Genomic DNA, 19,589 nt, shown 5'->3' on the forward strand with positions numbered 1-19,589 from the left:
TTTAATTTTATACAACAAGAATATGCATGTTATGTTTGATTCTTGGAAAGTTCAAAAAAAAGAAAAAAAAAATAGTGAACATGATTATAAGAAAAGAAAAAGATAAAAAAAATTATAAATCTATTTTTCTTCTTTGGAAGTTTATGGAAAAGTTGAGGAAAGAAAAATTAATTTAGTAGAAAATACACTTCTAAACTTTCACCATTTAATGAGAACAAGGAGGAAATTTTTTTTCACGTTTTTTTCTTTTCTCCTTAGTATTATTTTAAGAAAATTATTTTCCTCAATAATATTGATTTTCCTTTCTTAGTATTTTCCTAAGAATAAAATATAACCTTAAAATTATAAAATAAAAAACTTCTCATATTTTGATACCATAAAATAATGTTAACCTCTATTTGATTCTTAGAAATTTGAGGGAAAAAAAAAAAGAGAAAAAGAAAATAAAGAGGAAAAATAGAATTGAAATAAAAAATAAATTTAAAGTTGATTAATTAATTTTACATACTTTTTAAAACCCATTTAACTTATTTATCCTTTTCTATATAAAGATTAAATATTTTTCAAAATACATAAATCAATGGATACAAAGAAATAATCAGAGAATGTAAGCAAGTCTTACATGATAATGAATAAATAAATAAATAAATAAGATGAAATCACGAATATACCTTAGCAGCAGACAAGAGTGTTTTCATGAAAAACATGGTTAGCCCAATAATAGCAAGTACAAAATATCGAGCAATACAAAAATCAGTCAAATATTGAACAAATATAGCAATCAGAATCAACAATCGAATGGTGAATGTCTCATATGTTGAGTCCCACCAATGCTTGATTTATTTTTGTATAAATTAATTCTCTAAAATTCCATTATTTTTGGAATTATAGAATGAATTCATGTTTATTAAAATCGAGAAATTGAGCATTTATTGAAAATCAAGGAAAACATACGAAACAAAAGAAATGCTTGTCAGGAAGAAATTTGACAGCCAATTTATTAAAGCAGGAGTTTTAGTGACCTAAAATTTCTAAGGAAGAAGTAAAAGTTATGAAATTAAAATTATTTGAAAATCAATTTTTGAAAGCATGCACGAAACTTGGATGAATCACATGTGCTTTAATTTAAGATGATGTACATAAGAGGGTGGCCCGGGGTGCAACTTTCAGTTTTGCCAAACCCAACAACATCCCCACTAACTAATTAATCTGTCCATTTGAGTTTCTCTCTCTGTTAAGTATTTCTCAACATCAATGGAAGTCTGTTGGAAGTCTGTTTTTGATCCGGTGTTGGCTCATAGGAAAACCGAGCTTCAAATTCAACCATGTAAGAACTCTTTCGGGTAGCAGATGTAAATACAGCTCCATCAAATCAACAACCACTTTCTGAGTGTCAACCCGACCTTTTATCCTTCTCATTTCCCATATACTAACATCTCTTAACTAGCTCAATGGGCGGAGCCTTTTAGATCCAGCTTCCACTTGCTGACCATTGTCATTTGTCATTTGACAAGTCACCGACCTGCTGACCCTCATCTATCATAGCCCACTGCATTAGGCTGCTTCTCTACTGGCCTTCAGAGATTGATGGTGCAGAATATTAGTTGGAAACTAGGCATGCAGAGCATCTTGGGAAAGGGAACAGTACGCGCGAAGGATCATGCACACTCGGGAAGAACTCATTCACGGGCCTTCCATTAATATTCTGTGATCGTTGGGATTCATTTTTCTTTGAATTCTGGAACCGACCCCACATGTTCTCCATCCACGCACACGTCGAGATTCATATGCAAATATGGCTTCCGAGGGACAGTGCTTCGGAGTAAAGGAATCCAGCAGAGTGATACAGTTGCTAACTTTCATGTAAATCACAATCACAAGAGGATGGAGACTTCTAGCGGCAAATTCTCTAAGAAGTAAGAAAACGTTTTTAACACTCCTTAAAAAAAATTTATCATGTTAAAAAATATTAAAAACACTTTCTAAAATTACTTCAAAACATATTTTAAGTGTTAAAAAAAGTAGAAATATTTCTAAAATTACTGTCAAACATATTCTAAATGTGCGTTTGACAATTATTTTAAAAAGTATTTCTAATATTTTTAATACTTGAAAAATAAAATTTTTTAAATATTAAAAGTTATATAAATATTTTATACCATCACTACCAAATACACTTTAATTCAATTTTAAATTGGAGTGATTAAACTGTATGGTGAAGCTATATGAATAAATATTGGAATGACCCAAAATAATATAAGATATAAAATAAGACTTGGGTTACAACTTATAAAATAACAACGAAAAAGGATAGTGTGTAATTGATATTTTGTAGTGCCTTTTCATTATTTTACCGAAAATGTACCTTTTAATACCATAGTGAAACTATATTTGAACTTAAAGAAGGTGCAGCAATGAGTAGTTTAATTAGAATAATAAAAATTAATAATTACTATTACAACGTAAGTAAAAAGTATTTATAACATTTATGATTAATTTTTCAACCTTCTAAGTTTTAGTCAAACTTTTGGAAATAGCCGGTAATAATGCAGCCTATTCCTAAACTTTTGGAAAATATATTCAGAATACAAGGAAAAATGTAAACATGATTCCATCCCACGCTCATGTCAAAGCGCGTGCTTAAATTGGCCACATATCCTCACTCCACAGTCCACACTGATCGAACCGTGTGTTCCCACGCGCCACGTGCACATCAAAAGAACAAAGTCCAAAGCCCATGTTTCGGACAATCTCTTTTTTCAGATAAATATAATGAGGTATTGCCACGTAGTAAACCGGACGGATGAGATCAGCCAGCACTGACCCCAAACCATGTGCGACCCTACCAGTTTGAATTCAAATGAAGGGAGTAACGGTAAGTTTCCGAACCTGAGGTTGGTGCCGAACCTAAACCAATTCAAATGCTGCAGTACCATACAACTGAAAAGAACATCAAAACTATCAGAGTAGTAGAGATCGATACCCTCTGTCTCTGAACCTTTCTCTTGGTTCCTTTTTAGGTTTAGGGTTTTTCTCTTTCTAGAACTTTCTTTCTCTAAGACTGGGGGGTCTCATGGAGGGTTCTGCAACTACACATGATATGAATTTGGCTTCAAGAAAAGCCGAAGAAGCAGGTTTATTTCTCCTTCTATCCTTCATTGCTCTCAGTTTCGCTAATGAGAAAAATGAAGAACAAAAAAAAATCAAGAATCGTAATATTCGCAGTCTTTTTTGGTTATTTGGAGTTCAACTTAAGAAAACGCAATACATTAAGGATTTTAAAGTTTTCGTCTCGTTTCCTCAAATTTTCCCGGTAACCAAAGATGGAAAAGAATTGAAATAAAAGTTGCGGGCTACAAGCGGAGGATTTTAATTAGATGTTGCAAGATTCTCAGTTTTCTTTTCTTTTCATATTATATCATATTTCCGCACTCACGAATGTCATGTGCTTGTATTTCTCAAGAATCTGGGAATAATATTTTCTTTTGGGCGTTTTTGTTCTTATTTTGTAGCTTGGAGGCGGTTCCAAGCTGCTGGATGGCTCGAGACCCTAGTCGGACCAATTGGGGTATCGACTCATCCGTCAGAACGAGAGTTCGTTTCTTGCTTGAGAAATGGTTTAATTTTATGCAATGCCATTAACAAGATCCATCCAGGATCAGTGCCCAAGGTATTATGACACTCTTGTCTCAGATAATATATTTGACGAATTTATGATCTGTTTGGTTCCTGAGAAAAATGTAGGAAATAAAGAGAAAAACGATAATTTATTTCCTTATGTTTTCTCAAGTTAGGGTTTCCAGTATCTCTAACTTGATTTGATTTCGGAAAACATTTAAAGATCGTGGAGAATCATTCATCTTCACAATCACTCACCTGGGAATCTCAGCCTTTGCCTGCCTATCAATACTTTGAGAACGTCCGGAACTTTCTGGTGGCTGTTGAAGAATTGAAGCTTCCTGCTTTTGAAGCTTCTGATCTTGAGAGGGTAAATAAGTTTGTGTTTGTATATATTTTATCAAGTAAACTGGGTTTTGATTCTTGTTTTTATTATTTAGGATACTTTGGAGGCTGGCTCTGCAGCTAAGGTTGTTGATTGCATTTTAGTCCTTAAATCATACCACGAGTGGAAGCAGATGGGTGGAGGAAATGGATATTATAAGCATGTGAGATCCCCTATGGTTGTGCATTCAGCAAATAGGGTAAATTCAACAGCTTCTGCGGCAAATCCATCAGACTCCTGTAGGCGTTTGGATATGTCTGTTACACCTCCTTTGGACGGTGAAGCTCGGAAACTTGAAGGTTTTTTCCTCATTTAGCTGCGAATATCTGTGATTAATGCATGCTAGTAGAAGCAAGAGTACAAGAAGAAATTCATCAAATATTTCCTAAATTTATCATATACGGAAATTGTGAAATTATAATGATTCATGATGTTAAGAGAAGTCAAACCTTGCATAAGGTTATTTCTTTCTCATTCATGTTAAATTGTACCCAATAGGATTATTTCTTTCTCATACATGTTAAGTTATACCCAATGAAATTCTTTGACAACTTATGGAAAAATATAGCTTATTCTTGTTCTATTGTAGATAAAATTGACAAGCTTAATCTCTCTTTCTCGATGGATGAAATAAATGAACTTCAAATTAAACGAGGAAAATGTGAATTAGCATATGGGTAGCCAACCATGTGAGTAAAGATGTAACTCCCTTAACTGCATGTTGGGGCTGAAACCTTGTCCCATAGGGTCCTGCTCCTTGGGGGAATGCCTGGAAAAAAAAAAAAGGGAACATCATGGCTCCATGGGCTCACAGCTAACAGATTAAGCATGGTCATACTTTAAAAACTAATGTGTATAGTAATTGTTTTAAGTGAACGAAGGGAGCAACACGTTTATATGACTTACCTCACATACAGCATCTTTAGTTGTATATGGCAACTCTCTTTGCTGGGTTGTCTCAAATGATGTTCACTTTTTCTGATAAGAGTTATTTTTGTTTCTGTGATACATTGGTGCCTGTAGATTTGATTGTCTCAGTATTTGCTGAATGCATGGTTGATGTGAAGGAAAACATTGATGATAACCTTCTTGATTCCTTTCGGAGTGGAAATCGGGTAATAAATCACTTCAATGATATATATAAAGTTCACTTTGATTCCATATATAAATGTTAACTAAAAGGCTAGATTTCAAGTAACTTTGCATTTCGTCCCTGGGCTACAGGATCCAATCAAGTTATTGAGCAGAGTAATGATGGGTTCTTTAAAGGAGCAACTTGAAAACAAGTTCCCTGAGGTGAGTTGGTTTTGAGTTATAAAAGATTTGCACATCCATTACCAGTTGCATATTCCAAATAATATGTTGCTCAAACATTCCCCTAGCACAAAGGGGAGGCTTTTGGTGAATTAGTCAGTTCTTTTTCCTCTTATTTTCTTTATCTTTTAAATGAATTTTTTAAGGGAAGGTCAAATATGGTCCAAGTGGTGTCCGATGTTGTCATAGAAGTATTATTTTTAAACTAAAAAAACAAGAGTATTTAGGAAACATGGCCTTATGCAAACATCTTCCTCGTAGATGGTAAATAATCAAAGAAATTTCTATTATGAGCACAGTTGAACTTCACCTAGTTATTATTTCTCTTCAATGAGAAACTTTTCTTTCTTCCTTGCATTTTTTTTCCAAAAGAAGAAAAAAAAAAAAAATGATTGATCTACTAAGGGGCACTCCCTATTCTTTATAAACATCTTCAAAAATTCATTTTGACCACACTTCTATTCTGCACATTTGTACTTCTTGGTCTTGAATCACAAAATCTCCATGTTCTTAAGGTGCATAATTACTCGTGTGTTTGTGCTTCTGTCAAACCTAGTCAATAAGCTTGCTTAGTTAAGCTTTGTAACTCCAAACTTTTGGGACTTATAATGCTTAGCGCACATAGTCCCTAAATTAGGCAAACCTAGATGATAGGTAATATGGTTAGAAACAAGTCACTTTGTTCAAATATCATATATGATATGTAACATCATATATTATGTCAACATAGTATTTTTTAAATTAATAGCTCTAAGCACTATTCTTGTTTATAAAAATCATACTGTTGGAAATAACTACAAGCACAAGAGGGAGAAAGAAAGAAAAAAAGGTTTTTGGAAATGAGCAAAAGTCTTAAATAATGTCTGATTGTTATCCACAGAAAAAGTGATGTTTAGCATTTCCACCAGAACAACTTACCATTCTTTTCTAAGATTTGAAGGAAGTGAAGGCAGAATTCCTTTTTTGTTTTTTTCTCTTTTGAGAATCTATTATGCTTGGTTATTAATAATAAACTAGCTCAACAAATTATTTTCCATAAACTATTGGGGTCCTCTGATATCAATAATAAATATATTACTTGATTTATTTATTTTTCCCCAAAATTTTTCCTAAAAAAAACATTGGTTCACCTGTTCTGTTCTTCTGCTGGTGTTTTTTCCCACTTAAAGTTGTGATGAATTATAAGATCAATATATTGAAGTTTTCTTATCCAAAAACAGATGAAACCAATTTTTAAAGATCTTCTGCAAGAAGGAAGTGACTCAAATGTCCATTCGAAATCTACACCTCTTGAAAATTCATCTACAGTTGTAAATTCTAAGGTATGTCTTGCTCAAATCTTGTTTTAGAATGTGGTTTCCTTTGATGGATATATAGTTTTCTTTGTAATAAAGTGAATGTGATGAAATTAACTCTAATAAGTAACCTGCACTTACTACAATAATTTTCTCAGAATTTTCTGTTTAGATTGAATTTACATTCTCTTGAGCTTAAAAAACCTTTGAAGCTTGGTTCATCATAAAACTAAATGGCTTAAATTCATTGTTGGGCTCTTATTTAATGTCTCTACCTTAGAAGTAATATTTAGAATACACATATATTTAGAATACTTAAGAAATGAAATTCTGTTTCAGAAAATTCATCAACATTGATGAACCAACAATGAAATCAAATTAATAAACTTAAGTCCTGGGACTAGGAACCATAAAATCTGTTTAATTGTTTTATTTTATTTAGTTCAGGGTCCTATATTCCTTAAATTTTTTCAGAGGAACCTTGAAATTGGGAAGAATAGGAATGCCACCACCTTATACAACCGAAGGCAATAGACTACAAAAAGCTGAAAAAAATTACTCTCTCTCTCTCTCTCTCTGGTTGAATAAACTAAATGGTTTGACGGATATTTTATATTTGCATGTGCCTGTTCAAAATTTAGATCAGAAAAAATTTCACCCCTAATATATATATAAATTTTTGAAGACAGGTTGCTATTCTATGATTCCATGTATCATACTTGATTTTTCTTTACAGCATTGCAGAGCTTGCTTGAAAAAGAATAGCTGCAACCACTTGCTCATATTTCAAATGCAAGAAAAAGAACTTTCGGTAATTATTTATTTTTATTTTGTGTATGAGTTACTAGTTAGTTGCATTTATCACTGTATAATAGTGTTGACCTGGCCTCTATAAGTTGAACTGAAACTAGAAATTAGTTAATTTCGATGAATATCACAGATATGGTATCAGTATCTCTCTTTGCGGATTGGTGTATATTAGGCATTGAGCATACTGTTGAAATTTATTTTGACTTGTACTAGGCACTGATTCTCTCACCTCTATTTATTCCTTTGCTTAAATTATGCAATTTATTTTATTTTATTTTATTTCCACCCACTACTTGTGTTAACTTAAGAGAAAAGCTAGCATATATAGTTCATAAGCCAGACAGAAGACATGAAATCATTAAGTAAAAATATTGTGCGACAATCACGTCCTAGAAGAAAGTGAGAAAGAAGAACCTCAATTATATTTGTCCATTACTCTTTTTCTCTTCTGATTGTACTCCTATTAGATCTTGTTCTGCTTATACTCCCTTTTTTTTGGTCTGTATTATAATATGTGCTATATGAGAATAAGACTCTTCTGAATTTAATTGGTAAGGTTGTTCATCTTGCAGGATCTCAAGGCCTTGTTGTCAAGAACAAAGAGGGAATTCAAAGGGTTAGAGTCTCAATTGCAGAATGATCTGAAACAACTGGGTATGTTTTGTGAAATACAAGAATTATCAAAATTGTGCTGCAAACTCCACCTAACTCTGTTTGAACAAGTTTTGGAAGCTTTGAATTTGATGTTGGATTCTTGCCAAGATCCAATGAGAGAAAATCTTTATTTGTTTTTATTTTTACTTTGTTGTCTTCATATCAACCCCTTCCCAGTCAATGTTGGCCATGACTATTAGGAAAATCTAATTATACTCCAAAGATTTCTGTCTGTACTACTATTTCTCATAGCTAGTATGTCTCCAAAACTATTGTTAGGTTAAGTGTCAGACAGTCTGATAAACATTGTTGTTTCATTCCATACGAGTTCAAGTTTACGATGATTGGTAGTTTAACATGATATAAAAGCATAGGTTCCTAAAAAATCCTGGTTCTGAACCTTTTAGTTAATTAATTCAACATGTGTTGTGTAAGTGTTTAGCCAGCTTGATGAATATTTTTGGCCCATTCCCTACAAGTTTAATTTTAATTTGTGAAATAACTAAGAATTTGAGATGAATAAATTTTTTACCATTAATTATTTTTTTTCAAGGCCATTGGAAGTTTAGGGAATGGTGATATGGATTTCAACATCTAGAACCACACTTTGACAAGTGGCACTTTCCAAGAGGTCAAACCATGATTTGACAACAGAAATGATTTTTATCAGAAAGTGTGCCCAAAGAAATGTTTTCTAGATGGATGCACATCCCCATAAACTCTCATAAAAGCTCTCTTGAATGTTTGTTATGTTCTTTTGCATGGATTCAGGTTTTTAACTTTTTGCATGGAACGCTTATTGTGTTCGTCTTTAATGTTTATCGTGCTTGTGCCATGCATTGGCTCAGGAAATGTAGTTCAAGAGATGTCTGCTGCAGCTGTTGGGTATCAGAGGGTGGTGAAAGAGAACAGGAATCTGTACAACATGGTTCAGGATTTGAAAGGTCAATTTGCTTATGGAGCATAAAAATTCTGTCTTGATCCTTGCAAATTCTATTTCTTTGGAGCCTAAGTTCTATTTTAAAGCATTAAAACTAGGTGCATATATCTTGCCTGAATTAGAAAAATTATCTCCAGGAAACATTCGAGTTTACTGCAGAATTAGGCCTGCCTTCAGTGTTGGAGCAAGAAGTACTATAGACTTCATTGGAGAGGATGGTTCGCTAGTGATAGTTGACCCATTGAAGCGCCAAAGAGATGGAAGGAGGGTTTTTCAATTTGACCGAGTGTTCGATCCAACTGCTACCCAAGGTAATCTCTGATTAGATTATGCTATGATGCAATTTTTGTACATAAATCTGGTTGCATATTGCCATGACTTCTTCTTCTTCTTCTTCTTTTAATTATTTTCAGATGCTGTATTTAAGGACACCCAACCTTTAATTAGGTCTGTGATGGATGGATACAATGTGTGCATCTTCGCCTATGGTCAAACTGGATCCGGCAAAACATATACTATGGTAATATCCATAGCTTCAGTTGATCAATTTCCAATAGTTTTTCGCATTTGCCATTTTGCTTTGGATTTGATATATGATTTTGGTGATGTTTTACATTTTAAGGTCAGAAGTATCAGATGGATTTCTTTTTTCCTTTTAGTGTCCATTATATTTTGAAGTTATTTGAAGAGGTTTGTTTACTGTACGTGGATTTTTCTCATCTGCTATTTTTATTTCTGGTGACAGTGTGGTCCATCAGGTGGATCAACTAAGGACATGGGGATCAATTATCTAGCTCTTAATGATCTCTTCCAGATGTCTAATAAAAGAAAGGACATTATAACTTATGACATTTATGTTCAAATGGTTGAAATATACAATGAACAAGTACGTGATCTTCTTGCAGAAGATTCGTCAACAACAAAATATCCTTTCCTGATGGCTGTTCTTTCTTCTACTTCTGATCATCAGTTAATACCATTGCCTATTCCAATATTTCCTGCTATGTTTTACTAGTGTTTGTGAAATTTGATATCCTTGACCACTTGACAAATTAGAGATTCGAAGCTGTACTAGCGAAAATGGCTTGAGTCTTCCTGATGCTACAGTGCATTCTGTAAAGTCCACAGCTGATGTTCTTAACCTTATGAAACTTGGTGAGCTGAATCGACACGTCAGTTCCACTGCAATCAACAACCGAAGTAGTCGTTCACACAGGTCAGCTTTCAAGAGATGAATGCTATGAATTGCTTAACACAATCAAATGATTCTCATTTAGTAAGTAGATTAAACTTACTAAAAATTATCTTAATTTAATGAGTTTTGACCATCCAACTATAACATGCCCTTTTTCAGTTCCCCACATTGATCTGTAAACTTTCAAGATTTATGCAAAGAGTTTTAATAATAACCTTGATTTCTAAGTTCTAATCATCCAAGTTAACATTTTTCATCTCTTAAAAAAGGGCATATCCAATGGTAGGTGTCAATCCTTCAATCCTGACAAAAGTATCCAGAGCTAGTCAAGGTTAAACTTTCATTGCACCATCATACATTTTGGTAGACTACAAAGTTTTGCTTTTACCATGGATTTGTGAATTTAAGGTTTGTTTAATTTAGATTCAATACATCTATCAGGAAAATGATGGTTTGGCTGTCTCTGCTACTGAATGTAATAATACCATGAAAATAGTATTGACAATCAGAGTCAGAAGTCATAATATAATAAATAAGTTGAAGGCTTTTCTTTATATTGATGATGGTGGTTTATGTTTATATTTGTCTGCAGTGTCTTGACAATACATGTGCATGGTAATGATTTATCTGGAAGCATTCTTCGAAGTTGTCTACATCTGGTGGACCTTGCAGGAAGTGAAAGGGTGGACAAATCAGAAGTCACTGGAGATAGGCTCAAGGAGGCACAGTATATCAACAAGTCTCTATCTTGTTTAGGAGATGTGATCACAGCCTTGGCTCAGAAGAACTCCCACATCCCTTACAGAAACAGCAAACTCACACTACTCTTGCAAGACTCTTTAGGTTCTAATACTCATATACACAACATCTTTTCTCCAGAGCTCTAGATCCTCTCTTTTTGTGATTCACTCTTGATTTCTTAGCTCTCCAATCACATCATCCTACATGATTTTACTGAAGGGTTTGCTATATATTAAGAAAATTTTAAGCAACTCAATTGTCCTTTTGTGTGTGTGTGTGTGACCATTGGAGAGGAGTTGAGCCCTTATCTAAAATACAGATTATGCAAGGTTTAATATACTGATATATATATTTTTTTAATGGAAATTGTTTACTACAGGAGGCCATGCCAAAACATTAATGTTTGCTCATCTGAGCCCAGAAGATGATTCTTTTGGGGAAACAATCAGTACTCTGAAGTTTGCTCAGAGGGTTTCAACTGTCGAACTAGGCACTGCTCGTTTGAACAAAGAGAGCAGCAAGGTTATGGAACTCAAGGAACAGGTAAACATACCTGCTGCTCACATTTCCATTGGATAGCTTAATTATTATAAGACCACTTTTTGCTGTTGTTTTCCCCTTAATTGAGTAGAGGAAACTTCGCACGTAACTTTGAGATTCTAGCATATAATCCATATCTTGTAATTTCTGGAAAATGCATGTGAATCCATTTATTTCTAGAAAAATTACCAAATATTTTCCTTCAGAAATGGAGTTGTTTTCTTCCCCTCCATATCACTTAGAATGAACCATGCAGATAGATGATAATGGAGTTGATTTGTCCAAAATTTTCAGATTGAGAACCTCAAGAAGGCTTTGTCAAACAAGGAAGGTCACAGTATCATACCAAGTAAAGTGAATGAACCAAGACCTCCATCTGAGAAGCCAAAAGGAATGATTGACAGAACTCCTCCCCGGCCTCGAAGATTGAGCATTGAAAATTGCAGCAGCTTGAAGAAAGAGAAAGCAATGCATCCTGAAGAAAAAAAAGGATCAAAAACCCCTTCTATACGAACTCGTGCACGAAGATTAAGTTTGGAAGGTTCAAACCAAGGGAAGAAGGATCATTTGCTGGTGAAAATGTCTGAAGATGTAAGCAAGCTTCAACCTCTTGAAGCTTTTGGGCATTTCAGCACTGGCAGTTCCATGATGGAAGAGGAGGTATTTAATTATCAGAAAGCTCCAAAGAGTCCTGTAAGTTCCACTTACAAAAGCCGAGTTGCAAAAGCAGCAAGTAGAACACAGGTTGCACCATTTCAACTAACAAAGACGCCTGAGCCAGATAGAAAGGAGGTTCAGACTATGATGCAGAGTGACCTGAGTGTTTCTAAAGATTCTCAGATACCTAGCTTCATTAGTAGTGGGAATGGAAAAGGATCTCAAATAAGGAAATCACTTAGAACCATCGGAAAGCTGATTAATGGCTCTGAAAAAAGGTACTTGTACATAATTCACGAGTGATTCTTCTTCTTATTCTTACATTCTTTCTTCAACACACAAATGAAATACCTTTTGTGCCAAATTACAGGAACCAACAGAAGTTAATGGAAGCAAGAACACCCATCAAGGGATCAAACAATGCCGAAGGTGGGAGGTCTCCACTCACTGCTAATGCAAGAGCAATGAGAAGGCAGTCACTAACCGGCATTCAGACATCCGGGCCCTGGAGATCATCTGTTATAGGGAAGTCATCTGACTCCTGTAAGTAAAAACAAACTAAAGCATCAGTTATCAGAACATTGAAATTCTTCTAGGTTATGTTTGGTTCCCGGAAAATATTGAGGAAAGAAAAAAAATGTAAAGGAAAATGATTTTTTCATGTTTGGTTGTCCTATGAAAAATATAAAAGAAAATCAAATATAATTAAAACTAATTAAAAACTTGTGTATTTTAAAATTATTTAATGTTTATATTAATGAGTTAAAATAAATAAAATGAGTTTGAAGTAAAAAATAAAAATAACTTATCAACTTTTAATCTATTTTTTATTTTCCTTCACTTTTTCTTTCCTTCTATTTTTCCTTTGTATTTTATTTCCCTTGCATTATTCCTCAAATTTTATGAGAACCAAACATAGTCCTAGAGTTTCTTAAAGTATATAAATAAATATATTTATTTTATTTTATTTTTTCTTTTTATAGGTTCAAATGAAACAAGGAATGCCTAGACGCCTCCTCCAGTCCACCGGTCAGCCAAGATGACAAAGCAATGACAATAATAATTATAGATGAGCAAAGAAGACTACGCTTGGTGCTTTAACTCAAAGCATACTACTGACCACAAGCTGACATTTGGGTTGGAAAATTGTGTGACCATGATTATGAGTGGAAAGGTCAGATACTGACCCATCATTTGTTGAGTGTCAAGCCCCCACTTCTGATTAATAATTAATGTTACATGATCAAGCTCATTCTTCTTCTTATTGCAAGCCCTAATAGTTGGGTTTAGGCTGATTGAAATGCAATTGGTTCCAAAAAAATTTGTGGGCGAGGCCCATTTTGCCACCTTGAGATTCAATTTTGTAATTTTGGGCTCATTCCATTTGTATGTAAATAATTGTGATGGTGCATTATGCCAAATATATCTTTCACAACTTACATATTTTATTCTAAATTTACAACATTATTACTCTTGATTAAAAAAATAATTAATTGGATTTCACTATTTTTTTAGTTTAGAAGACATAAAAAAGGGAAGATTTTTTTTATCAAATTCTATTTCATGATTTTATATCTTGATATGTAATTTTCTAGATTTTATTAATATATTTTTAATTAAAATGTTTAAAATCGTATAAAACCATTATTATATTATATTGTACATATTAAATATATAAAAAGAATTTTGTATATATTAAATATATGCATTCTATTAAATAATATTATTTTAAGTTGTATTATATTTAACTTTGTCAATTCTTTATCTTTAACCAAAATTTTAATTGTAATTAAAACCTTTCATTTTACAATTTTGAAACAATACAGAAAGTTTTTGAAAAGAATTGAAAGAAAATATGATGGAATCTAAGAAAGAGGTTTTTTCTTTAATAAGTGGTGGATATGGAATTCTGGAGGGTACGCTGTCTATGGAATTCTGAAGGGCTTGGCAGTATGGGAAAAAAGAAGCGGGAAAGACCGAGAAAGAGGATGGTTTAACCGTACCTCATTATTTGACCTTCTTTCATGGGATATTTACCACAGTGGCAATCTTATTAATAATAAAGCGATCATTCTAGAAATCTTCACACTCTTCTTTTAGCCTTCCCATAATTTCCCGCATTTCGATATTTTAAAATACTAATTTTTAGTACCCATATAAATTTTGAAAGATCCATGATTAGTGTACTTAAATAAAAAAACTCCAATAAAATCTAATTTGTTACTTCAAATTTGAAAATTTTAATACAACAAAACGGCATTATCATTATTATTGTAATTAAGTCATTTTTAATACTTGCTTTTAAATATCGTTTCATGGTATACAATAAATATCAATATATTAAATCAACGTAATTGTATTATTATAAATTATAAAATAATGTTTTATATGATATAAGATTCATATCATAATTATATCTAAAATTTTATTAGCTCGATCTAATCTTTATGTTCTACCATAAATTGTGAAAGAGAAAGTAAAAAAAAGCAATATTAAAATATAAAATTGATTTCTATCAACTTATATTATAAAAATAATTGAGGTAGGCTAATTTGTATAAAATTATTATTAATAGATAATGTGCATGTATCATGTATGTTATAAAAGCTTTTAACTTATATTATTTTCCTAATTTTTACTATGTGAAATAAATTATGCTATTGTTAATAAACTTTAATGGTTTGTTTGGTCTTTTTTTTTCTTTTTTTTCTTTTTGAGAATTTAAGGAAAAAAATGAAAAAGAAAATAAAATATAATATAAAATTGATAAATTATTTTACATGTTTTTTTCAACAATTAAAATATATAATTTTCTAACTTAATTTTAATAATATTTGATTTTATTTATTTTAAGAGCAATGAGAATCTAAAATTATGTCATTTCCGAATAAGTAAAAACTTAATGTCACTTTAGTCATTACCCCAATTTTTATTTTTAATGTTTATTAAAATTATATTTATATAAAACAAAAGAAATAAAATTCAAAGACAGAAGAGTTAAAAAATAAAAATAAATAATTGTTTAAAATGGATCATTTTAGACTTGTAAAAGTAATTCTCCCACGTTTAAATTTTCATAAATATTCTTTAATATTTATATTATTTTTATGTGTATTTAAAAAAAATATTAATTTTATGGGAAAAAATTGGAGGATAATTTCTTTTTTTCAAATAGGTCATTTTTTTAGACTGGATGGAATACATGAAGGGTTATTTTTTTTTTAATCAAATCACCAAATAATGAAAATATCGGATATATCGATACTTCGATTTTACAGATATATCGAAAATATCGGCGATGAATATTTTTTCACAAATATTGTGTGTAGCGAAAATTATTTAAAATTCACATGAATATTTGGAAAAAGTCCAAAAAATTGATAAAATAAGTAAGAAAACAAATTTTAAAGTTATTTTGAATTTGAATTTTAAATTAGATTGATATTTGAATTTTAAAAATAATAAATATGAATTTTGGAAGTATATAAAATCAGAATTGAGTTAAAAAAAATATTTGATTTATTGAATAAAAATAATTTATACATAAATATAATACATATGACATTAAAATAGTTTTTTATATCAAAATAAAGATTTAGTTTCATCGTATTATTAAATGAAAGAAGTTCATCTTCTTAAACAATATTTATTTTAAATTTTTAATTTTTTTTTATTAAAATAGGTTTTATTATATTTTAAATGAAAATTTAAATTAATTTATATAAAATATTTTATTTAAGATTTAATTTTTAAAATTTTATTAAAATATGTGATAACAACTTTTTTTATTAATATTAATTTATTTAAATAATTAAAATTAATAATAATTTATTTTATTAAATTAATTTTAATTTATAAAATATCATCTATAAAATCGGAAATTTCAATTAAAATAAAGACGAATAATTAATAATTATTTATATAGAGGGAGGAAAATTGTTTTCGTGATTTATTTCCTTTTTTTTTTTAATCTCTACTAAATTTAAAAATCAAAAGGGCAACCCACTTCTCTCATGGCGCCGCATCAAGAAGCCCTTTCTGAAATTGCCCTCCAAACGAGAGAATCCCCTGTTTTCCTCTGCCACTCTCAATCCTCGCAGGTACTAATCTAATTATTTTTTTGGCAACCCCCATTTGATTCCCAAGAAAATCCATCCCCCATTCAACCTTTGCCTGCAAATCATGATCAGATTACCAAATAACATCGTTTGTTTTTTTTTTTTTATAAAATGGATAGATTTTGTATCCTGTGCGCGGGCTGAACTGGTAGGAAATATCCTAGTCCTTTAATTTATGCAAGATGCTAAACTGGACAGATTTTGTATAAAATTAAAGTACTTTAATTTTCTCTTTTTTCTTTTTCATCTGAAAGATTGTTTAATTGTTTGATTTAGTTGTTTTTTTTCCCCACCTTTTTTAAGGCTCCGCTGGAATTTGCTTTTTATTTTGAGCATTGTTAGAAATTGATACGTTTCATTATGAATCATCGTTTCACAGACAAGAAAAAATGTAATTTTTTTATTCACTATTTTAACCATAATTCTGTTTGGTTCCCAAGAAAAAACTAGGCAAATGAAAGAAAATGTTGAAATTTACTTTGAAGAAAAATGGAATTTAATACTGGAATTCGAACTGTTCGTGGCTTTTGAAAACATAAAAGAAGAAAATAGGGCAAAAATATGTTTGGTGACACAAAAAGGTTTCTAAAAAATATTTCTTGGAAGATCATTTTTTAGGAACTTTGAAATATCGTATTCGGTGTTTTCAAAATAGCAAGCACTGTATACCTTGAAATCGGTCCTTTTCAGGAATCCCTTCCAGCATTCTTGCTGAGATCTGAACAGGTGTTAAAATTATCATATCTTCATTTGTTTTTGTTCTTATTCTTTGCCCTATTGTTCAGTTGTCAGACATGACCGAAGAAGCAGGCATGTTTAGGGTGCATCATACCATTGGGAGTGTTCTATGTTGCAAATGTGGTATTCCAATGACACCTAATGCTGCCAATATGTGTGTCAAGTGTTTGCGCACTGAAGTTGATATTACCGAAGGTTTGCAGAAGCATGCCACCCTCGTGCACTGCCCTGAGTGTGATAGGTACTTTCGGCCACCAAAAACTTGGATTGAACCCCAATTGGAGTCCAAAGAACTCTTAACTTTATGCTTGAAAACATTGAAGAATTTGAATCAAGTTAGGTTAATTCATGCGGAATTTATTTGGACTGAACCTCACTCCAAGAGGATCAAGGTCAAGCTAAGGGTTCAGAAGGAGGTTCTCAATGGAGCAATACTAGAGCAGGCTTATATTGTTGAATACGTTCAACAAGAACATATGTGTGAGTCTTGCTCTAGGGTCCAGGCTAATCCTGACCAGTGGGTCGCTTCTGTGCAAGTCCGGCAACATGTTCCTCATAGACGAACTTTGTTTTATTTAGAGCAACTTATTCTGATGCATGATGCTGCAAGGTGTGCCAAAAAAATTAAGCCAATGAATCAGGGAATTGATTTCTTTTTTGCAAATTGGAGTCATGGAAAGAAATTTGTTGAATTTATTGGTAAAATGGTTCCGATCAAGAGTCATCGCCCCAGCCAACAACTTGTCTCCCATGATCCCAAGAGCAATAACTACTATTATAAGTACACTTTGTCAGTTGAAATCTGCCCAATATGTCGCGAGGATCTGATCTGTCTCCCTCGTGAAGTTGCATCTGGTTTGGGGAATCCTCATTCTCTTGTGATTTGCACAAAAGTAACAAACCGAATCACTTTTCTGGATCCTTATACTCTCAAGCACCATTGCTTAGATGCTGAACAGTATTGGAGGTCACCTTTTAAGGCTTTGCTTTCTAGTAGGCAGCTTGTGGAATATATAGTATTGGACGTGGGGATTGTTTATTCTGAAGTTCATGTTGGGGGCTCTAAGTATGCTTTAGCTGATGCTCAGGTGGCTCGTCTATCAGATTTTGGAAAGAATGATACAATTTTCAACATAACAACACATCTAGGCCATCTTTTGAACCCTGGTGACCATGCTCTCGGTTATGACATGTTTGCAACTAATAGTAATGACATGGAACTTGAAAAATACAGAGATTTTGACCTTCCACCTGCAATTTTGATAAGGAAAACTTATGAAGAAAACTGCCAAGGAAAGGGTGGGAAGCCTCCTCCATTGATGAGTAGAGAGTACGAAGAGTTCTTAAGGCGTTTGGAGGACAACCCTGAATTGACGCTTAATATATCATTACATGAAAATAAGGAATACCCACCACCATCAGTTAGAGATGGAGAAGAGGATTCAGCTTGTGGGGCTTTGGAGAAGTTGCTTGCTAATGTTGATTTAAGTGATGATGAAGATGGGGATGACGCCATGGCTGAGTGACCTGAAGCATTTGAGAAGTAAAACAATAATACTATGGACACCATTGATGAATTAAACCTTATCTGGAAGAAAGAGGATTATTATACTAATCATCAGCGTGATGTCCACCATGATGTTCCAGCTGTGTTCTATAATTGTTTGGATAGCATTCACATGACCGGTTCTGCACACCTAATATTAACTACTAAAGAATAAATGTTAGCCTCAGATAAATTGTGTTTTGATTTTCTGATGACGGTTTTTTTTTCTTGTCTCTGTGTGTGCTTCTTCAGGCAACTGTTTTGTTTTTTCTGTGTTTATTATAGTTAGTAATAAGCTGGGAACCGAGATTGTCAAGCGTATATATTCATATCTTCAATGTCTTCATGGTTAACCTGGCTGAGTGATTTTTTTTCCCTCTTTCTTTTGTTCCTCTTGCAGAAGGATATGAGATATTTGAACACATGTTGAACAGATTGGTTGTAAAGTCCAAAAACTTGATGCAATTCACAAGCATGTGAAGTATTTTGTGTTTCAAACACCGGCCCTTGCTACTTTCCGAGAGTATCTAATGATTTTCCTTCCATTTTGGAGGAAAATTACAATGATATGTGTGGGTAGTTCCTTAAAATAAAAAAATGAAAGGAACACATTAAATAGAGTGTGTGGTAGTCTTATTTAGAAGAAAAGATAGCTTGAATTGGCAGTTGTTTGAATTTCTGGGTCCCAAGTCTGCTAGCACAGAGTCTTGAACTTAATGCCTTTAGGTTGTCCACATGTATTGACTTGTGGTTTTGGGCGGAAAGGTTCTATTTTGGTCAAAACAAAAAAGCGTGGACGCAATTCTCAGTCACAAGCCCACAAGATGGTGTTATGCACCAAGTTTTTTGGAAGCAGATGCAGCTTAATCAGAATGATGAAGACAGCCTTACCCCGGTGGATGACATTTTGAAAAAAATAAAAGAACATCTATTTGATAAGAAAATATTTTTAAAAATTCAAATATTTAACAAAATTTAGAAAATGTTTAAAAAAATTAACTTATAGTATTTTTTTTTTATAAAAAATAACTCTCTCAA

At 32.4% G+C, this 19,589-nt stretch overlaps 2 protein-coding genes across 3 annotated transcripts; both read left to right on the plus strand.

The window, feature by feature from the left end:
• The first annotated feature begins 2,827 nt into the window (after nucleotides 1–2,827).
• On the plus strand, nucleotides 2,828–13,595 carry LOC100246940 (kinesin-like protein KIN-14L). 2 transcript variants are annotated; one of them, XM_059739330.1, is made up of 19 exons: nucleotides 2,828–3,134; nucleotides 3,513–3,670; nucleotides 3,842–3,988; nucleotides 4,059–4,302; nucleotides 5,027–5,118; nucleotides 5,228–5,299; nucleotides 6,538–6,639; nucleotides 7,349–7,423; nucleotides 7,995–8,076; nucleotides 8,925–9,020; nucleotides 9,154–9,327; nucleotides 9,430–9,536; nucleotides 9,762–9,938; nucleotides 10,066–10,232; nucleotides 10,804–11,054; nucleotides 11,332–11,495; nucleotides 11,787–12,427; nucleotides 12,520–12,692; nucleotides 13,133–13,595. In XM_059739330.1, exons 1-19 carry the CDS (start codon nucleotides 3,074–3,076, stop codon nucleotides 13,156–13,158), a joined length of 3,009 nt encoding a protein of 1,002 aa, XP_059595313.1. In that variant the 5' UTR covers nucleotides 2,828–3,073; the 3' UTR covers nucleotides 13,159–13,595. The 2 variants fall into 2 exon arrangements, with proteins under 2 accessions (XP_059595313.1, XP_059595314.1); XM_059739331.1 differs by having other exon boundaries at nucleotides 4,059–4,281.
• A 2,500-nt stretch (nucleotides 13,596–16,095) lies between these two features.
• LOC100241812 (uncharacterized) lies at nucleotides 16,096–18,904 on the plus strand. The gene is made up of 2 exons (XM_002278587.4): nucleotides 16,096–16,249; nucleotides 17,053–18,904. Exons 1-2 carry the CDS (start codon nucleotides 16,163–16,165, stop codon nucleotides 18,529–18,531), a joined length of 1,566 nt encoding a protein of 521 aa, XP_002278623.2. The 5' UTR covers nucleotides 16,096–16,162; the 3' UTR covers nucleotides 18,532–18,904.
• The last annotated feature ends 685 nt before the right edge of the window (nucleotides 18,905–19,589 follow it).

This window comes from Vitis vinifera, chromosome 8 (assembly GCF_030704535.1).
Source record: "Vitis vinifera cultivar Pinot Noir 40024 chromosome 8, ASM3070453v1".
Taxonomy (NCBI): domain Eukaryota; kingdom Viridiplantae; phylum Streptophyta; class Magnoliopsida; order Vitales; family Vitaceae; genus Vitis; species Vitis vinifera.

Bases quoted from the DNA above. Each gene is read 5' to 3' on its own strand.
- LOC100241812 (XM_002278587.4), top strand. From the start codon at position 16,163: ATGGCGCCGCATCAAGAAGCCCTTTCTGAAATTGCCCTCCAAACGAGA. The intron at 16,250-17,052 runs GTACTAATCTAA...CCTATTGTTCAG, and splicing joins GCCACTCTCAATCCTCGCAG to TTGTCAGACATGACCGAAGA.
- LOC100246940 (XM_059739330.1), top strand. From the start codon at position 3,074: ATGGAGGGTTCTGCAACTACACATGATATGAATTTGGCTTCAAGAAAA. The intron at 5,119-5,227 runs GTAATAAATCAC...CCTGGGCTACAG, and splicing joins CCTTTCGGAGTGGAAATCGG to GATCCAATCAAGTTATTGAG. The intron at 11,496-11,786 runs GTAAACATACCT...CAAAATTTTCAG, and splicing joins TTATGGAACTCAAGGAACAG to ATTGAGAACCTCAAGAAGGC.